This window comes from Chaetodon trifascialis, chromosome 21, assembly GCF_039877785.1.
Source record: "Chaetodon trifascialis isolate fChaTrf1 chromosome 21, fChaTrf1.hap1, whole genome shotgun sequence".
NCBI classification, from domain to species: Eukaryota; Metazoa; Chordata; class Actinopteri; order Chaetodontiformes; family Chaetodontidae; genus Chaetodon; species Chaetodon trifascialis.
In genome coordinates this window covers 9,105,094-9,125,826 of record NC_092076.1, presented here as the reverse complement: position 1 = coordinate 9,125,826, position 20,733 = coordinate 9,105,094, and the positions used below count along the sequence as shown (strand labels likewise).

At 41.0% G+C, this 20,733-nt stretch overlaps 1 protein-coding gene across 2 annotated transcripts in view; it reads right to left on the bottom strand.

Moving 5' to 3' along the window:
- Positions 1-297: 297 nt before the first annotated feature.
- Positions 298-20,733, bottom strand: part of LOC139349734 (zinc finger protein 385B-like) — a 70,315-nt gene continuing 49,879 nt past the window's right edge. For both annotated transcript variants that reach the window (XM_070990705.1, XM_070990706.1), the window contains 7 exons: positions 11,907-12,061; positions 11,044-11,151; positions 6,971-7,148; positions 3,148-3,516; positions 2,817-3,019; positions 2,549-2,647; positions 298-1,798 (listed from right to left, as the gene is read on the bottom strand). In XM_070990705.1, coding sequence (XP_070846806.1) covers positions 1,568-1,798; positions 2,549-2,647; positions 2,817-3,019; positions 3,148-3,516; positions 6,971-7,148; positions 11,044-11,151; positions 11,907-12,061 — 1,343 coding nt within the window. In that variant the 3' untranslated portion in view covers positions 298-1,567. The remainder of the gene's footprint in view (positions 1,799-2,548; positions 2,648-2,816; positions 3,020-3,147; positions 3,517-6,970; positions 7,149-11,043; positions 11,152-11,906; positions 12,062-20,733) is intronic.

Below are 20,733 nucleotides of genomic sequence, written 5' to 3'. Positions count from 1 at the left end.
ACAGTTAGGTTATCCTAAATTTCTTGTTAGCACAAAACCACTAGAGGGCACTACAGTATCATTAAGCAATAAGAAAACTCCCGTGTTTTCCTATCCTCAGTGATTCATCACACATAAGTACAATTTATAGTGGAGGCAACATTGTACTTGCATTTATTTTGGTCCAAGTTCATTTGTATTGTTTTGCTAATGATTTTCACTGGCCTTTGAGTGATCTGAAATAACATAATAATAATATATCATTATACTGATGATGCAAGTTATAGTTCCATATGAAAAAAGAAACTGGCACAACAATGTAAAAAAACAGTACAATTTATAAGTTCATAGAGAATACAGTATTGACATTTTTAGCACATAATAATTTACATTATTGCAATTGATGCACAGTTACAATAGTCATTAATTTCACCAAGTGACACTTCAAAAATACATATTGCTTAGGATGATTCAGCACAATCAGGTGGGAGGGATTTCTAAAGGGAAAGAACATTTTTTTTAATACAACTCTAAAAAAAAAAATAAGTTTAATAAAGACATCAAAGATACATTTAAAACTCATGGTTGAATCATTGAAAGGTTGGGGGAACAGCACATATCAGCCTGTCTCTTCATATTGCACAAACAGCATCAAACTGTTGCAAAATCATAATCTGTTTATCAAGCCATCACGTGAAGAGCTTGCTGTAATGGCTTATGTCAAATAAACAGAAATTTCAAATTTCATAACTTTTAATGAAACCTCAATTAATCTTATTGTATGCATTAGATGTAGTCTGTCTCCATACAGTGAGTATTCTTGGCATCATATCAGAGCGGTGGTTGATTGTCATCTCAAGACACAGACACAGTGAAAAAAATGAATGCATGTATTTATCTAAAATAAACTGTAAAGAAAAAGCATCCATATTCAACAATGGCTGTAAAGACATCAAATTGTTGAGATGTAATATCCTCAGCAATCCAAATATATGGATCTCCTTTGTATTTTCATTGGTGGAAGTCAGGTATATGGAGGCAACCAGTTTCATGGACTTTCTTGATTTTGATTTGGTTATGAAAACTAAAGCTGGAATGAAGTATTGTACTTGTTCTCCCAGAGTACAACTAAAAAACTCTCAAATTGAAAAAATTCTGGCAACTACCACTTAACATTTACACATCCTAGTGTATTAATCTATAATTGTCTTACAAATAAAGCTAAAAGATGCTTGTCATTATGGCTTCCAGAGGGGTCCAGACCCCAGGGAACATGCACTCAACAGCTTGTTGGAGGGAAACAGCTGAGCGATGGTCCATCCATTTTTAAGGTGGGGGAGACACGGATCAGTCAGCGCTGAAATCTCAATCCACACCAGGGGATTGTGCATACTGCTCTGATGACTTGAACCTGCCAAAGTTGACACGATGATATGCTGCCCTCGCAGTCGCTGCATAGTGTCCCATTGTCCCTCAGGGGGTACCATGCTTTGTCTTTGCTGAGCCAAGATAAACCTTTCTACTGGTCCAGCTTTGGCTAGGTTATGTCCCCTCTAATGTAGGTCCTCCAGCCTACCTCAGCTCATTGCTAGTAAGGAGAGAAGATGATAGGTGCATGTGTGGCCCTCAGAGGTCCTGGGGCAGGCCTGAAGAGTGTGGGGCTGATCAGAGGACCCTGGATGATGGCTGTGGGACCCGGCGGCAGCCGTAGTGCCAAGGGGCCAGATGCCATTGTGCACAAGGCAGCTGGATTGAGGGGGCTGGTCAGGAACCCTGCTGGCAGGGCCTTGGATAGCTGCTTCTGCAGGGCCAGTTTAGTCTGAAACCAAAGAAATATACTCATTCAAAACAAGAATCTAAAGCCATGCTAGGAGCTCTGTGAAGATGTGCTTAGACACAGAGGTAAATTATATAATTAGCATGCTAACAGGCTCACATTGATAATGCTGGCATGCTTTAGCACGCATAAGGTTTACCATGTTCCACATCTTAGGTTATCATGTCAGCATGCTAAATGTGGCCAGTCAGCACTAAACACAACGTTCAGCTAATGTACATCAGAACGTAATTTGTTTTGCAGGTATTAGGTCATAAACTGAAGTACTGGCTAAATTGAAATTTTGACCTGATGATGGCGCTAGAAAGAAGTGGGAGGATCAGCAAAGTCATTAGGAATCATCCTCTGGGAACCATGAATGTCTTCATGTACAACATGTTGTGCCTATCCATTCAGTGGATACTGAAATATTTCACAGGACTCGTCCTCTGGCAATGTCTGTATAAAATTTCATAGCAACCAATCCAACAGTTGTGGAGTTTTTAAATAACAAATAGAGGCATTTAATTATTTGTATCAACCACTTGATGAGCTCAGCATTTGCATCAACCGTATATGTGTACGTATTGTTAGAACTGTATGTGCTCTTTAATGACCGTGTAAGATATAGGCAAGAATAGCAGTAGTCAAATGAAATGTGTGTGTGAGTGTGTGTGTGTGTGTGTGTGTGTGTGTTTGTGTGTGTGTGTGTGTGCGTGTGTGTGTGCGTGTGTGTGTTTGACAAATTCTTACCGCTAACACAGCACTGGGCTGTAGTTTATTATAGGGAGTGAACTTCACCTTGACAGGCTTCCCAGCCAAACGCTCTTTGTGTCTCCTGCTGTTCATGTGCTAAAAGGGACCAGGGACATACAGAACAGTGATTCAGTCAAGGCAGCTCTGGCTAAAACACCAAGGAGCCAACAATTATTTCCTTTTAGAATACAAAGGATATGTACGGTGCATTATTAATTTTTATGCAGTGGGCAGTAGTTACATTAGTCACTTTTATCACACATACCTGCTTCAGCTGTGTCTCGGAGTTGACAGACACCTGGCACATTTCACAGTGAAAGGGCTGGCTGGCTATACCCACAACTGCTCTGGTCTTGCTGCCCATTCGCTGCTTGATTCGGCAAGTGGGCCTGGGCGATGATGTCATCTTGACCCTGCGTTGTGACTGGTTGCTGCTCTGACCATCAAGCATGTGTTTGTGCTTGGAGCCTGAATCAGCCACACAGAGAGGACGAGCAAATGTTAGTTTTGTGGCATTTGCCTAACAAGGATCAAACCGCAAATGGCTTAAAAATGTTAACTATACTGACTAATATCAGTAGTTTTGTAGTACACACCACTACAGTGAGCCTCCAACTGGGAGGTGGAATTGACTGTCACTTTGCACGTCAGACAGTGGAGATTTTTTTTGGTGCTCTTGGTCTCCTTAGCCTCCGTCACCTTCAACACCTCCTCCTCAACTCCCGAGGTGCTCCCCTGAGGGTCAGAGTGTGACGCTGAACTGGTGGCCGGGCTGCCCCTCTCCACAGGTGGACTGTCTGAAGGTGGATCAGACAGCTGAGGGCCAGGGGAGATTTGTGGGGAGAGCTGAGGAGAGTGCGAGGAAGAGTCCGTGGATGAAGGCTTCGAGGAAGGACTGGGTGCCAGTGGGCTCCTCTGGCCATTTTCTGGTTGCTGCTGTGCAAAATGGGAAGAAGTACTTGGGCCTGTGGACAGATGAACACACTTAGAAGTTGCACTATGACCCAATTGGTACTACATTATAATATTTATCTTGGTACTCTATCTGGGTAAGGATAAACCTTTGCAAAAGCAAAATCTAATGTTACATTATCTTGGGGAGGACAACTGGCACGCTCAATGGACGTTAGTGGACAAAACGTAGACATAACAATGTGGACATGTTGACCAAACTGACATTTAATTCCATTTCCTGGAACTGTACATTTCCACAGTGCAGTGCCAGGAAAATCTGACATGCCACAGAGGAGTGTCTGTGGCATGTCAGATTTAATGTTGAACCAGTTATTTGGCCACTTGGAGGCAGCAGAAACAAGCTGCAGACACAACGCTGACAGAGTATTATCATCTTCTAAGATGATATGGTAGCCTGCAGAAACAAAGCAACATTAGCAGACATTAGCATTCATTTGTGTCACTTTTCACTCTGTTTTAGGTCTCTACCAACTCCTGAGAAGAATATCTGGCACTGTATTTGCTAAATTCTCCACTATGTTCGCCAGCTAGGTGCTAACCCTCTGATATCTGGTGCTGGGCAGGTCACATGTAGTTGGTTTATCAGAGCTTTCTCACTGAAAACAGCAACCAGCTGCGGCCAAAACTGATGCTACGAGAGCGGTGAGAGTGAACCACAACAGTAAAACTGTGAGCCTAAAACCAAAACAATTAGCTGAAAAAAGCTAATCAGCTCCAAAGAGCTGAGGGGAGCTACAGATCTACATGCATTTTCCGAATTTGAATTGATTTACTGATACGAGAACATTTAGGGGCAATGTCAATATGATAGTGAACAATATGGCATCTAATCACAGAATTGGCAGACTAACCTAAGAAAATAATTGATGAACACATGAATACATATAAATGCACAGGATGAGATAGTGAGCACAGCATTTCCAGTGAAAGACTGGAGTATTTCCACTTGTACATCCATGTGTGTATCTCTATGAAACAAACACCGAGCAGATTTATCCAATCGATCCCTCTCTGATCTGTTTCTTTCATGTAAACTTGTCATTTAACCTTTTTGTGTCCTTGTCTACTTACATTTCTGCTCCATCATCTCTTTAATTCTAATATCTTTCTCCTCTTCTTTTCCTGCCATCTCAATCATTCCTCCTCCGTCCCTCTGTCTCTGTCATTTGTTCTCTGCCTCTGTCACCATCAATCAACAACCATGGTAACGGCTGAATGTAACAAGCTTATCATTGTGTGGTTAGAGGGAAAATGATAGGTGCTGGGAGAAAATGAGAGGGGGAAGATCAATAATGAAAAGGAAAGCTAGACAGAGTACAGAAAGGAAGATAGTTAATTTTTCCAGTCAGGCAGAATAGGAGTGACACAGTGAGGCTGCAAGAAGACAAAGTTGTTGCTCTTACAGCAGCTCTTTCACAGGTTGAGGAACCAGTAGCTATAACATTAAGAGTATGAAAAGGCTCCAGGGCTGCAAGGACACTTCTGTCTTCTTAACTGGATTTTAAAAAGCTGAAGTGCAGTGTACACCAGTAATAGAAGGTTATACACGGTGGGTTTTGAAGGCCAATATATACCAATGATTTTTAACATAATACAATGACAAGTAAAGACCATGTGCACAAAAACAGTGAAGGCACATCCCAGCATATCTTCATTTTTGTGCATGTAACTGCGTCACACACAAAAAGGCTGGATAGAGTGCGGTATGAATTGAGTGGCCTTCAGTTCATACCTGAAGAGATGTGGTCCTCAGATATTTACTCTCATCATAGCTTCAAGGACCCAGTTTTAACTTAAACAACCACACCTGGCCCTGTGATGCCTCATCTGCTTGGAGAGCACTTTCTTCAGCCTCTACTTTTTTTGCCTTGTGTGCTGTGCTGTTCACCAAAGTAAGCAAAGAAGCAAATCGTACATCTATTTTCAAACTCGGCTTATCTTCAGAGCACAAACTATCAACAGATTAATTGGAGAATGGAAAAGAAAATTAATTGGCAACACTTTTCCTAATCACTTTATCATTTGGGTGTTTAAATGAAGCAAACGTGACAAATATTTGCTGGTTGCAGCTGGTTGCCTTTCTCTGTTTTCTGCTGTTCTTGAACTGAATACCTGAGTTATGAGCAGTTCGGTTCTCTAACTTGCAATGATCATTTTTCCACTGTTTTTATATTTCATCCACAAAACAGTTGATTGAAATTGTTTTAATTTAGATTGATCAAAAAACAGATTACTCAATAATGATACCTCATATCAGTTTATTACTTACTACCAACATTATGTTAACAGTCTGTGATTTGTGCATTTTTTGCATGGGCGACAGCTATATGACCCCCCTGCCCCTGCACCACTAATCAACAAATTTTACCTAACACGAACCCTTCCCCTAACTCTAACCTATGATCATGGAAATATTGCACAACAGGCAGCAGTGTGTCTCTGTGATGTTCTTGCTCTTCTGTCACTACACGTTGCTACTTGTCACTTTGATCATGGAGGTGACACTACTCCATAGAGTGTACATGGGCTGCGAGGTAGTATAGAGTTCAGATTATATATCTTAGAGAAGACGGGACTGAGAGAAAAAAGGCGCCGTCACAAATCCCTCTGCTGCTTCAGCACCATGGACAGCACCATTGATTTATCAATACTCAGAACAGTTAAACGGCTGATATTTCAGAGCCATGGTTGTGCTCATAGATTATAACTTACACAAACCTCAATCACACAAAGGATGAATGTATCAGGCAGACTAGACTAACATATGAGCAACCCCTCTGCCCCTGCACGCTCTCTGTTATTGGGGGATGGAGACGGGGGATGGCATGTTAACAAAGGGGGATGCATTTTGGCTATTTTGCTAACAAGGCAGATGGCATCTCCCCCCAAATCACCGACTGGAGGTGAATATTTCAAAATAATTTTTCAATTTCACAGATATCTGCTTAGATTTCTGTGGATCTGCTATGCTATTCGTTGCTGCTGGCATTAAACCATGTTGATGGCTCCATATACATGAAGTCTTACCTGCTTTTTTCTTTTCATCCACTGCTTTTCAGCCCGATTTTGACAAGAACACATACACCCTTTGACATGTCCATTAGCAAAGTGTCATCACATGTCATAATAAAAACAAGAAACTCCAAGTGTGTTGAGCCACTGCAGATTTACAACCAAAATGAAAATCAAAGAAAGTAACACCACTACATCCCTCTTCAGATAGCATCTCTTTTTAAGAGCTTTAAGGCTTTTCATCAAGCAGAATGTCTTTACTTGATGGGAGTAATTACTGACAGGGCCAATGATACCAGGACAGGTAATAGCTGGTAATTATCCAGCTGAGTGGCAGCTACCAAGCCTTACTGCTTACGTCTCTCAAATTACAGCTAATTACTCTGAGGATGAAGAGAAGGGTGCCTTTAAAAAAAGAAATAAGATTTATACCTGTTATGTGTTTCAAATGCGAGTCTGTGGGCACCGTTCCTCCTCCCATCACAGGCCTCTCTCGGCCTTTTCCTGTTGCGGATGGACTGTGTCCGTTCTTCTGCCGGTTCCTCTGGGTCTCCAACGCCTTTAGCTTGCGAGCATGTTTGTGACCTTTGTAATGGGCCTCCGCCTGGGTCTAACCATGACACACACGCACAAATGTGCACACGCGAGCAGAACAAACAGAGGAGAAAGTCAGCGTACAGTATATGAACAGAATCACTGACATGATTAAATTACTGAACTGTACTCTTTCCATCTGCTCCATCGCTTTGACTTCACATGCTTCCATTGAGTTGGGGAGAAATTATGCGATTGAGCATTTGACTCGGAGGAAGAGTCACATCACCATTTTAATCATCATCATCATCATCATGGTTGTGCACAAATGAGCATCAGTTGGACTCGTGGCATCTCATGACCATCCTCTGAGCTCTGTGGCTCGTCTTTCCACTGATTCGTTCTGACACAAAATGGCCCGTGTCCGTTATTCTGTAACACAGAATGACCTCTGCGCCTTCCTCTATGAGAGAAAACACATTTGTGGCAGCGTGACAACAGATGCATGCAGATTTGGGATCCCAAATTGGCTCTGGATGGCTGTAGATAAAGTGAGATGCACTCTACAGAGGAAGATCAGCTTCCAGCGAGTAGAAGTGCACCAACAGAGCAACTGAAGCGGAACACATTTATCTGGTAAACCATTCACACATCAATTTATACATTTTATATCCATTTCTAAACGTAAGGAAACAAACAGCAATAAAGTAAGTCATTTAGATTTTTTTCTTTGTTTTCTGCAACAATATACATCTACACAATATGTTACAGTGTTTAATATGCAAATGAGCAAACTGCATCTGCTGATAAAGACCTGAGATGTGGTTAAAAGGCCAAGAAAAAGAAGGTGACCTTGAGTTAGATTTATTTATTTATGCCATATGTTCTCTAACTTACACTTAGGTTAAATAGACCTGTTTGGTGTTTCATACAGAATAAAATTTTGCAGATGAAGAAACGTAAATAGGCCTTTTTTTGCCATAGTAGTCAAAGCACAGATGTTACTAACAACACTGACGAAGGCCTTATTCTATTCAAGTGTCCCTGTAACTCATGATAGTGTGACGCGAGTCAGCATGAACAATAGCAGGGCCCTGAAACTGAATAAATGGAATTTAGCCATCTTTCATTTCATCATTTGAACTTGTGCTTTCTTACTGCGACATGTCAAAATGTCGATAACCTACTCTCTAAAAGTTCAAATAGCTTCAGCAACTTGAGCAAACTATCCATATGACACGAAGTGTACAGAACAAGCAGAAGTCATAAAGGATAGGCGTGGCGATATTCTACATTTTTCTTATTGTCAAACAGTCCCTCAAACCTCCAAAACCAATCAGTAATTGATTTTACTAACAAGTAATGTCGAGCCTGAGCCAAATATATCTAACTCCTCCAGTGTCCAAATACAATTAAAAATGCATAAATGAGCCACACTGTTGCATTTGTTCCTTCATAACAATGATCTCGGCCACTATCATTTATTTTTAATCCACACTCTAGTAAACACTCACTAGAGTCTCAAATGTGTATTAATCCTCCACTGAAAATAGTCCATAACAAATGGTCTATTTATTCCTGTTTGCTCGGCTGCTTGGAGAAACTATTTACCTCTTGTAAACATGAACCCATATGACGGATTTTTAAACATTCACATAGGAATGACCGGGCTCGAGTGCCACAGACGGGGCAGGGAAGTTGGATGGACTAAGGCACTGTTGCTGTTAATAAAAACATAAAACATAACCAGCCTTATCCTTTACGAGCACACATTTTTGCAACACCAGAGCCTTTCTGTATATGAAAGACACAAACGCACTCCCTAAATCAGCAGAGAGTCTGAGTTCAAGTATCTCGCTTCACACGAGGCTGTTAGATAATTTGCCATCGCTCAAATTATCGTTACCAGTTTCAAAGCACACACTGTGCACAGCACGGCCTCTGAGCTCAGTGTGTAGAGGTGATCCTTAAGTGACCGTTGGCGTAACGTGGTGGGACACAAGTCCCCCCGTCAACACTTTGCATAAAGCTTTGGCTGCTGCACGAACAGAAAGGGTACCACCGTGGGTCAAAATACAGGGCTGAGCAAAGGGTGTACGACCCTTTGGCTACGTTGAATGTCAGTGCACACTAACCATTCAGCGTGATTTTCAACTGAGTCAGAGGGATGAAATCTGCCCCCATCTGCATACTACCAGTGTAGTATGAGTTCACTATGTTCCACCATAGTAACTTCAACGGAGAATAACACGTAGAGTAAGTGTCCTAGGACGGCAAAACAAAGATCCTCAGTTGCAGACACCTGAAGGAGACTGTCTGGACTGCTTGGCCTCCGCTGACCTTGATTCAAGCACCTTTATGCATTCTCACACCACTGATGCCCAAACTCTTCAGACACAGTGAGCAACAACTGTCCTCCACAAAAGGGCAGCATAATCAGAATATCATGTGCTATCCTTCAGGCTTGAATCTTTCATGCTTTTTCAGTGAGTTTAGCAGCCTTAAAGGAATAATTTGAAAACCTTCAAGTCTATTCCTCTTTTATACATACTGGTCATGTACTGTAGATCCCATTTTCACAGTCATCCATCTCAGTCGTCATACTAGACAAACAGCTCCAGTTTTCCTCTTACTAGGCCCAAATTCAGTGCAATAAAACACTCCACCATCGAAGCAAAGAAGGGCTGCAATAATTTCATGAAATGCCAAACTGAAAAATTTAACCACTACTAAATCATGAATATTGACAATCACTGAATTCATAGCACTGAAATGTTAAGCGATCTCTATTTATGTGGTTGAGTTTTCCCCTGTTTATAATTTACCATGTTTGGCAATTTCACAAATTCTTTCGTTAGCCTCGTTAGCGGAGCTAGCGCTGGGTGTCCAGTATAGAAAATAAGCTATGAATGACTGTGAAAGTGAAACCTACTCTACGTACTACACAAGCAGTGAGTGTAAAATATGAAAAGACTTGCAATATTCAGAACTATTCCTTTATGTCAATTTTTCCTCGTCAAGTGCAAATCCCAGCCGCTCAGTGCAGCCCCCTGCTGGGACCTGGTACCTGCCTGTAACCTGGTATCCAACTCCTGGGTCAACCAGCACTCTCAGCTCAGCTGCAGGCAACACAGAGGGGAGGAGGAGAGAGCCTGTTAGCTAGAAAACAGACTCCTGACAACATCACTGCATGTCCAAAAGTACAGGGCAGAGAGAGAAAGAGACAGACAGAGCAAGAAGAAAGAGACAGTTGAGGAAGTAAGGGTGGTATAATGAGCTGGAGCCAGTGTCCCGCTTCCTTCAACTTTCACAGTTCACACAAAGAAGAGTCATTGTCATTCCGCCAGGTTCCTCCTAACAATATAAATGCAAATATGTATAAATGAACTCCATAGGAATGGGAGCCAAATGAATATGAATAGGGAGGTGTGATAAGGAGGAAAAAGCAGCAGAACTAGCTGACTGGTTTCCTTTAAAGAACACATTAGTCGATTAAAAAAATGGAAGCTGTATAAATATAATGATCGGGCTGATAAGAAGAATAGTCTGCTCCGAGATTGTTTGTTGACTGACGGGATGCAAAAATATGAAATGTGATGCAAAAATAATCAAAAGGTGAGCTTTAGATGACAGTCGGTGAGATAATAACTCATGTTTGTGTTTTAAAGTGTGAACACTGTTTGATCAGTGTGGAAAGTGAGATAATGTTGATTCAACACTGCCTTCACTTTTTCACATAAAAATCCATAACAGGTTGATGTGATTTAACGTATGACCACATTCTGCAGAAAACAAACAGGCAGATAAGAGCTGAGTGGTCAAAGGTATTTTTCCACCTCCCTGCAGCCTTCCTTTGAGTTTTTATTCTATCCAGTTTACCGGATGACAGCTCAAGGAAAAGCTCAAGGGAAGAAACCAAAACATTTTCCTCTGTGATTTGGGAGAAAGGGCTGAACGAGTATCTGACTTACAGTGGAGTTGAAGCGCAGGTGACAGATGTTGCAGGAGATGATGGGCTTCTTCTTGGGTGGAGCCACGCCAAAGGTGTGGTTGATGACTGCCTTCTGCACGGGGTCCATCTATGTGGTAAAACACACACACATACATCAGATGATTTTAGGAAAAAGTGCATGTCGTCCTTTTTATCTTTCCATTGATGAGCAGGCCCTGAACGAGCACAGATATAGAGAATAATTATCTACATTACTCCCACTATCCTTCAGGTCCATGATGAACACTTTGTCAGTGCTGATTTGTGTGATTAAATGTTATGAATGAATCTAAGCTGTAGATTTTTTTTTAAATAAAAGATGAACAAATTGCAGTCCTGAATTCACACTTTTTAAATAACCCATCCTCCGTTCATATTTTTAATCCCCACCGTGCAGCTGTGTCACATAGTTGAGTCATATTTTTACCATTAGGTGTCAGACAGGAATCTTCTCCCTGCCTCCCACATGCCTGATGCATTTAGCACATTGCTCTGACTTGTTTCATTAAGGGTTAAAGATACATGTAGACGATGAAAATCTGCGGCTTCATCATTTAGAGCCAGACTAAATACGTATGTGTGTGAGAAGGAGAGAAAGAAGTGTTATATTTGGGATGTCTCATCATATTTTTACCACTGATCGGAGTCATAAAGTCATATTTTGAACCTGCCTATACAGATATTTTCTATACAACATGGCTACACAGTGCACATTTCGAGTAAAATAACATTGTTAAAGCTTTTATAGTTCTGCTTACCAACAAACAAACCCCTCAGAGTTTAGTAACCCTTTCTGAACGCTCACTGCCGCCTCATGTGTATGAGAGAGATGTGATATCATACCGTGTTGAAATTGGGGAAGAGGCTGAGCGGCGAGGAGCTGTTGACCCTGAGCGGCAGGAAGTGCTCCAGCTGGGCATGAGTCTGCGGCTGGAGGGGTCGACCTGGCAGAGGCAGGGAGCCCAAGAGCGGGTGGACCTGGCTCTGGGAGAGGGCACCTACAGCAGGGATGATCACATTTGAGTAAACACATCACTGCCACAGCCGTTTTCTTTAACTCCTGTTAAGATTCACCATCTGAACACATTTGTGGATTTGCAAAGAGACACAAATTTAATTTTTCATTTGAGGGTACCAAAACTGCACATCCTCACACACAAGGATAAAGACGCACTGCATATGACATCAAGACCCATTCCCACAGTGAATGATTCACTCAGTAAAGCTTTAATGACTTCAGTAATAGCAGGGGATAAATGATGAGAGGCTTCGCGAGGCCTTTTCCTGCATTACAAGTCCATAGTTTATCTTGACAAATGTCTCTGGCCTTTAAGCACAGCACTGCTGTGTGCAATTGTGTAGTCCTCTTTTAGATCCTGCTAATAGGTCAGTCAACATAAAGAGAAAAGAATTGCACACAGGTTTAAAAGCCTAAGGTGACAGATAGACTCTATATTTAAAAAATACCCTAAAATCCTTTTTGTTGCTCACCAGTTTTCTGTCTCCTTGCCTACTCTACCTCTGTAGTGTTTGTTTTGATGAATCCCACAGCAATTTCACCAACAAATTTGGCCCTTCCACATGACCTCTCATTTTGTCACGCTTTAATTTTGGTTGACCTAAATGCTTTCAGACTGCTCATGCTTTAAAGAGCATGCAGCTGACCTTTGTCTAGACCAAAAGTAAACATTAGCATGCTCACATTAAAATGCACAATGTCTTACATAAGCGTGATTACAGAATGTTTGTAATGCCTGTGTGCTGAACAGTCCTGAGGTTCGTTAAGATAAAAGGTCATGTGGTAAATGACAAGTTAAAATCAATATAGGTAAGCAATGGAGAGCCTGTCCTCACCAGAAAACTATTGTGTAAGTCGACTTTGCAAGAAGGTTATTAAGACCTATATTTACATTTATTGTTAGGTGGCAGCGTCTAGTGGCTGTAGTAATTATCACAGGAGCAAATGAGGAAGTCAGGCGACACAGCGCTTACATTACAATATGTACATAAGAATAACACACTTATTTAAACCCATAATCTTTTCCTAAACATAACCAAGTAGTGTTGGTGCCTAAGCTTGAGCAAACTCTTTTCCCAATGTTAAAGCCATGAGGATGAAGGCCTGGTGCGACGAAGGCGGACCTCTTCAACGGTCATATATGCAGTTTCAGGTAACTGTCACTCAGTCGTTTAGGTATGAGGATGTGTTGGCAATGGATCTGGCCTTGTTTTATGTGTAAATCTTGTGTTTGTTTAGTTTCTTGAATGTACTAAATTTTACAGGAAGTACTTGACTTCAAAACCTGTTGGTTACACACACTGAGGTCAAAAAAGGACAAAGTGTACAATACAATTTTCTGCAACTTGACAGACTTGCCTTGAATTAGTGTGGATTTAAAATTCGTGGTTACTGAGGGTGAAGGGGAGGTTTGGCCTTTGCAGGATGGAAAATGTCAAGAGGAGTTTGATGAAATGAAGGGAGCACTGGCTGGTCGGAGGAACTTCTGCATTGAGAAACTGAATGAAATTGAATGATGAAGCCAGGAGTATTAACATACCAGATGACAACTGGAGGATGAAGAGAGATGACTCACTAACTCTGGATTTAGGAAAGATATGTGAGGAACCCACAATGTACATGTTTACCCAAACTCAGAAATTAATCTCCTTCTGGATGAGATAACCACTGAAATGAATAAGTTTTTCTTACATCACCACAACATAGATTATCATAAAGTATATTGTTCGTGAGCACTTGGACATTTTCTCTCAATACTGCAGAGAGTGAATACAGTTTTTCTTAAAGCTTGAGTCTGATGATGCAGGAACACAGCACAGGAACAAGAAAGCAATTTCCCCCAATTTTCTGCTTCTTTCACCTCTGGATTTCAGGTTTTATCTCTGGGGATAAGGCAGGTTTGACAGTCCTTGAGCATTAGCATGTTTTTTACTAATCTGAGCTCATATTCAAAATGGTTCTTAAAGCCTGGGTAGAGAGAGGAAGGGGAAGGGAAAGGAGATTCAAAACATGCTCAAATAATTTGTAAGAACAGTGCAGCAGAGAGAAATGTTCATTAAGCCACGTGATTTTAGGTGTCACATAAAACAAGCTGAGCAAGAGATCACAGATGTCGTGTTGTTCCATGCAGGTGACCCGGTGTTTACTTTAGGTGACAACAACAACAGAGCGGCAGCAGTGGATGTCACCCAACACAGACTGTCTTGTTTTATCACGGCCTGCAGCGGCAAATGTCTCAGGGGACTCTCAGGGGAATATGGCTGAAGAGAAAAGAGAAAAACCTGCAAGGATTTGCTTTAAATCTGATTCGAGCAGGTGCCTCATATTGATGTGAAACTTGAAATAGTGTATTTTGGAAGATTAGTGCTTTGAGCTAACTGCTAACATGCTAATATGCTTATAATAACAATGTTAACCAGCTAATGTTTAGCAGGTATACTATGTTCACCATCTTTGCTCTGACTTTGCCAATCAATAAACAGAAGCTGGGGCTGATGATTAGTTTTGCAGATATTTGGAATTTAAAAAAAAACTATTGGACAAATCAAAATGTTTATCTAATGATGGATCTAGGTGGAAAGTTAAGGACACACCAAAGTTGTTATAATTCATCCTGAGCAGTACTTGAACTTCTGTGCAAATTCTTATGCCCATGCATCTAACAGTTGTTGGGATATTTCAGTGTGGACCAGTGTGGAGGAACATGTTGATATCCCTGGAGCAACACTGCTAGCCTAAAGTTGTGCATGCGTCAAATTGAAATTTTCCATTCTGGGAATCAAACCACTAAAAAAGATGAACTACTAAAAGACTTCATTCTCGCAGCTGGTCAACAGACTGACCAACCAAATAACTCCAGCACACCAGTGAGGGATTAACCTCAGAGCAGCACTGCATCACAATCTCAAAGCGGAGAGACACAAAATTGAACAAACTGCCTGTCTGGAACGCTGAATAGCAAACACAGAGAAAAGTGAATTTCTATCTGATTCAAAGCCATGAATTGAAATTGGCAGCTATATCTCCACACCACAGAGAAGAGATGAATGTGACCAAAAATGCAACCAGAGTCAGACAAACAAGTCCTGGCTGTCACAAATAGGAAAGACTACAGGTAGGCTGGACAGTCCAGTGTTCAAAGACGGGTGTGAAAAATTAAAGCGGTTGACTCAATAATGTGTAACTTTGAAGTGAAAAACAAGACAGCCTACTAGAATCACTGTAAAACATCCAAAGAAGTGCCTCCTCTTCAACCAAATGACTCCTAGTCTTCATCAAAAACACGTTACATTATATTACCGGTGGTCTTATCTTGTTTTTACTGCTGTTTATTCCGTTTATTCAGTGATTTACAGGCACTTTAGCACAACATGTGGTATTTAGATTAGAATTTGAAATGAGAGGAGGGATTAAAACTGATTATTACAGTTTATTTGATCCTGCATTTGTAATGTGCACCACAGATCTCCCTGGGAAACACACATGGATACAAAAACATACACACGTAACATGTGTTTACTGATCTGATTTCGTTTTTGATAAATTCCAATTTCATTCGAATGCTCCACCAGGACCGTTTATGTACCGCTGATACCAATAAAGTGCATTGAATTGCATTATGCTGAAATGAGAGCCAATGACAGAGTAGCGAGAAATGAGAGAAAGTGAAAGAGAGAGACAGAGAGACAACCATGGGCTGATGAGACTGTTTTTTTTCTCTCCGCTAGGCCGATGTGCTAAATCTGCCTGTCAGTATGACTTTTGGGGACGCTGATTCCCTCTCCTACACAAATCTGAAATTGATCTCATTAATCTCCTACGCATATATTCACAAGACACGGCAGGGCAAGACGTTTAATTAACTGCATTTTGCACCGAACAAACTAGAAACTGCCATCATCTGTGAGAATTTCTACAACATCGTTCGACAAGAGGAACACGCTTTTGACAAGACTTTCCCTTTCAAGTTATGCGTCTCGTTCGCATACAGAAAATGTCACAAAAGCTTCAAGATGGATTAAAGCTGTGGTTATATTAGCTTCATCAAATCATGCTGGGAATGTGTTAACCAGCAGGCCTTGATTAGTTTTTATAAATAGTCACTCATCACTTTAGAGCTTCATGAGCTCGAAATCATGAACTCAATTACTGCTCCCATACCCTAAAATACAAAGGTTTAGTCAAGGGGTTCAGTTAACTATTTAAGGTTACCCCACATACAATACACATTTCTGCTCTACAATGAGTAGGAAGACTTGATTTTAATTAATTTAGTTTCAAATATACAAGGTGTTTTATACATATATGCAATACTTTTCTTGTTATTCATACTTCAATCAAATTGTTGACAATGAGAAAAGTTTTGTTGCTAGTTTTAGCATCTTGTTTATTGATTTCAGGCTAATGGTCTGCACTCTCCTCAGTATATGCTGCCTTGCGTGGCCTTCTTGGTGGTAAACTATGAAATAAGTTTCTCCCCCCCTCAAAAGTATTAGTAATTGCCGAAACAATGGGTCATTTCTAACCAGCAACTCTTGATTTGGCCATCTGAATTTTGCAGTTTGCATTGGCAGATGTGATCAACTCTAGCTAGCAAGCTAAATACGCTAACATTAGCTCTATGAGTTGCTTCAAAACACCAGTCCAGCTGGCCTTTGTATGTTTTCAGCTGATTCATTAAAAAATGCAGTTGATGGTTACGTGTATGAAGTTAAAATGACACTAAAGCTACAAAAACTAGCATCCTCAACAGTTGATATTCCATGTGCAAGACATGGAAACATCATTGGTCTTGTATTGCAGTAATGAACAGTAATGAGTGTTAGTTAAACTGTAACCGCTCACAATAATGTAGTTAGTTAATAATGTGCTTGCAGAAGTGAAGCACAGTTACGATAGTAGGTGAGATAGTTAGCCGGACATGCTAACGATTATTAGAGCATACAAACATGCATTTTAATCTATTACACTTCTTGCTCCTGGCGGGGGTTTAGCTAACTGAATTGAGCGGGGAGTTGCACTGATGTCAATTTTGATTTTTGTTTTCATCCTTGCTGCTAAAAAAGTAATTCCACCTTTTAAAAATGAGCCAGTTCCTGCTTGCTCATCTGTATTCACTTCTTTTTCCTGAGCAGGAAGATAGCTCCTTCATGGAGGCTGGGAGTGTAGGTCACAGCAGCCAACCTTCCCGTATTGAGAAGGGATAAAAGATTATGAGCTGGAGAAATTATAGCACCTTGAAAAAACTGGGGGGAAAGCTTAATCTCTATTATTTTCAGGATTAGCCTCTGGGTGACTCAACATCACAGCAATCACAGAGGGAAGGAAATGGCATCTTTTCATGAAGGGTGGAAAAAAAAGGGGGAATGAGACGCTTTCATAGCGGCGAATCAGAGCGAAAGCATGAGAGGAAAGGCTGCTTTGGCTCCTTTCATGGTGAATGCATTTCCCGGGATGATCTGTCTGAGCCAGATTCTCTGTCTTCAGTCTGAACCAACATGGCGGTATGGAGGCACACTCTAATTTCTGACATCCACTAACATCCCCTGATGAGCTTCCTCTGTTTGGTGTTAATGCTTTATGACATTAATGACTAAAAGATGTATTCAATTCGCTGAATTTAATGTGAAAAGCTTTAAAAACATTTTTGCTATATTATTACAGCAAAATATGTTTCATGAATTATGCATCTCTGGAGAGTGATGTAAGCACGGGAGCAAATTCAGTCTGAGTGGCAGAGACCGGAGACATTGTGGTGTAAGAAAAATCTATAGCGAGACAAAAAGCAGCTGGAAAACTGCAAAGATTATGAAGATTATAAGGAATGCAGATTATTTTGCTCCCGAGAGACTTGATTTGGCCTGACCTCACAGGTTTGGGCTCCAGCTTCTCTGTATCCCTCAGGCTTTATCTGAGTCAAGACTCATTTTCTTATCTTTTTCCCTCTAAATGAAAAAAATGCATGCTACAAAGAACCAGAATGTCAACTTTTGATGAGCTAAGAATAACAGTCTGGGATCCTGCTTTGTAATCCTGCATTTTTCAGATAATTCAGTCTGTTTTTATGTGGTTTATTTAGGTTAAGAGGTAAAGGAACATTTAATGCTTACATTTACCTGAAATGTACAAAATCACCTGGACGGTGAGGCCATGATCTCTGGTAATGTTTGACTATTTCTTTCTGTGTTCTGTGTTTTCTCTGAAATAAGAACAGAAATAATCAAACTAATAACTAACATAGGTAAACATTTAATGTAATGGATTATATAAGACATAATGAGTTACTTCTGCTGACACAGCATCAGACAAAATATTAAATCAACAGAACTCCCCACCATATAAGAATATGAATACTTAATATTATCAGCTATATTACAAAATTAGCTGCTTTTTCATTGGCATTCACTACTGTCACCACTGCACAGTGTATTCTACAGGTCAGATCAGAAAATCCCACTCACTTTTATCTTTAACTTTCTTTAACAGTAATCTTTCTATTTGCAGACTAGCAATCTGTCATAACAAATGGTTAAATCGAATAGGTAGGATTAAGCACTGGGGAATGTGGAACTGAAATGCTAAAAAGTGTTGCCTCTTCTGACAGTGTTTTGCTGTTAAGCCTGCAAAACACATCGTCAAATAATGAAAACTGAATGGTATGTTTTCGACTCCATAAAAGCATGAAGCTCACAGCTTTCTGAATCATAAAACAGAAGTGGTTAGTGCACTGCGCTTTTGCAGTAATGATGATGCCATTCATTGCTTACACAACAGGCAGAGAACTAGGCATTTATGATGAGCTCTGGAGGATGAATTAGCATCCATTAAAACTGCCATTGACAGCTCCGCTTAGCTCCCTCCACTGGAAACAAAACGGTTGAGAGTGAAGGCCTAATTTCCATGATGGCTTAAAATGCTGCCCCCGCCTTGCACTGAGTGGTCTTTAAATAAATCATCTTTATTGTGACAAAGTACATTTAGGCCACGACTGGCGGCCAACAGGCAGATTCTCCCGCTGGCTGTCACTGTCTATTTAAACTCACACAGCCGCAGCTGGCAGAGCCGCTGGCTTCATGAGAATTTCTACCTGCGGGGAACCATCCAGCCCAGATCAGGCTCCCCGCGGTAATCTGTCCTACTTTCAACGGGAGCACTGTGGGCCCATTTTCACCCCAGGGTCCATAAAGTTCTATTGAATTTGTTCAAGGTGAAATCCAGGACTAGTGTCCTCTGGTCAGAGAAATATCATGGGATACTGTGGTTACTCTGCAAAGGACACAAGCTACAGCAGCTTTTAATGTCAACACTAAAAACAATCAAGAGTCAAAATTCCTAATGTTAGCAGTCTTTTCATCCACAATGCAATGCATACCTCTTTAACCACAACCTTACAGGAGGCTGTCGGCTTTCTGCGACTTAAATTATTTCCACAGATTGTCCACAAGGCATCACATTTAGTCTAATGTTAACACTGGCACCAAATTCATTTTAATAACTGCCCTGTCTGGTACATTAAGAAAGTAATATTCTTGCTATGTTCTGGTGAAGCATCATTTGAGTCACTCTCACTTCCATTTCTGTATCTTGTTCATGTCGAGGAGACTTTGTCAAATCGGATTCAACGCACATTGCACTCGGCCGTTAACATTTTTTGATTCTGATATGTTTTTGCACCGTGGCCATAAAGGATAAACAAACACTACGAGATAACGCTGATCTGCTGGGAAATGAGCATGACTGAACTATCAGGGCAGCACAGATAGAGAGAGCAGTATTTGCTGTGTTGTGTTTTGTTTCCTTTGCCGACCCTCCACTCTTCCATAGTGTTTTGCACGTCTGTATCAAGCGCACTTAAAATAAACTGCCACCATCTGCTTGAATTGAGATAAGCCTGAGTCCAATCAGACCTGCTGAAAGGCAGTCAGCAGATGTGCGGCACATACTTATTGATATTTAAAGTCTGTCGCAGCTTTATCCACCCCATGAACTTAGTAATTAGCAGCTTTCTGTCTCGATGCTCCTCTCTGGCTGCCTGCCTGCTGGAGTGAGTTTGAAGGATCTTCCATTAGCGGCTTCAGAATCGCAATATCTCTGCTTACTGCTACATCTCTAAAGATGTTTATCAGGGAAACATTAAGGAAGATAAGCGAGCATCATCAAATTTATTACAGAGGTCAGAAAGAGCATGTTCTGGGGCTCTTCTAGTTTAGTCTGTTTGTTAAAGGGCATAAAAGTTTGCCAAGCCTGAAATTCAGGAGAATAATGCCTCATAGTTAGTCAAATGACCATCATTTTCCAGTCATAGCTTAGCTGCTGTATCTAAGCACGGTAGAGCTGTCAAGCTTTGGCTTTCTCCACATGATGAAGTGGTGCACATGAGGCCGTAATGGCTGAAATACGTGGTGCTTGGACGCAGTGCAACACGTCTGTCTCAGCATGTCCACAGCACAGCGCGTCCATTATAATCAACTGAAGCTTTCACACACTGACCACAGAAGCCGCACACTGCTGGTGGTCATCGCAGTGCTCGTCTCTATTTTCACATGGCTGGTCTATTTTTGTTTCTCTGCCCACGGCCTACATGGCCCCCTAACAGGTAAACATAAAACATGAGAACAATGTCTAAAAATGATTAAAATAAACATCTCTTTG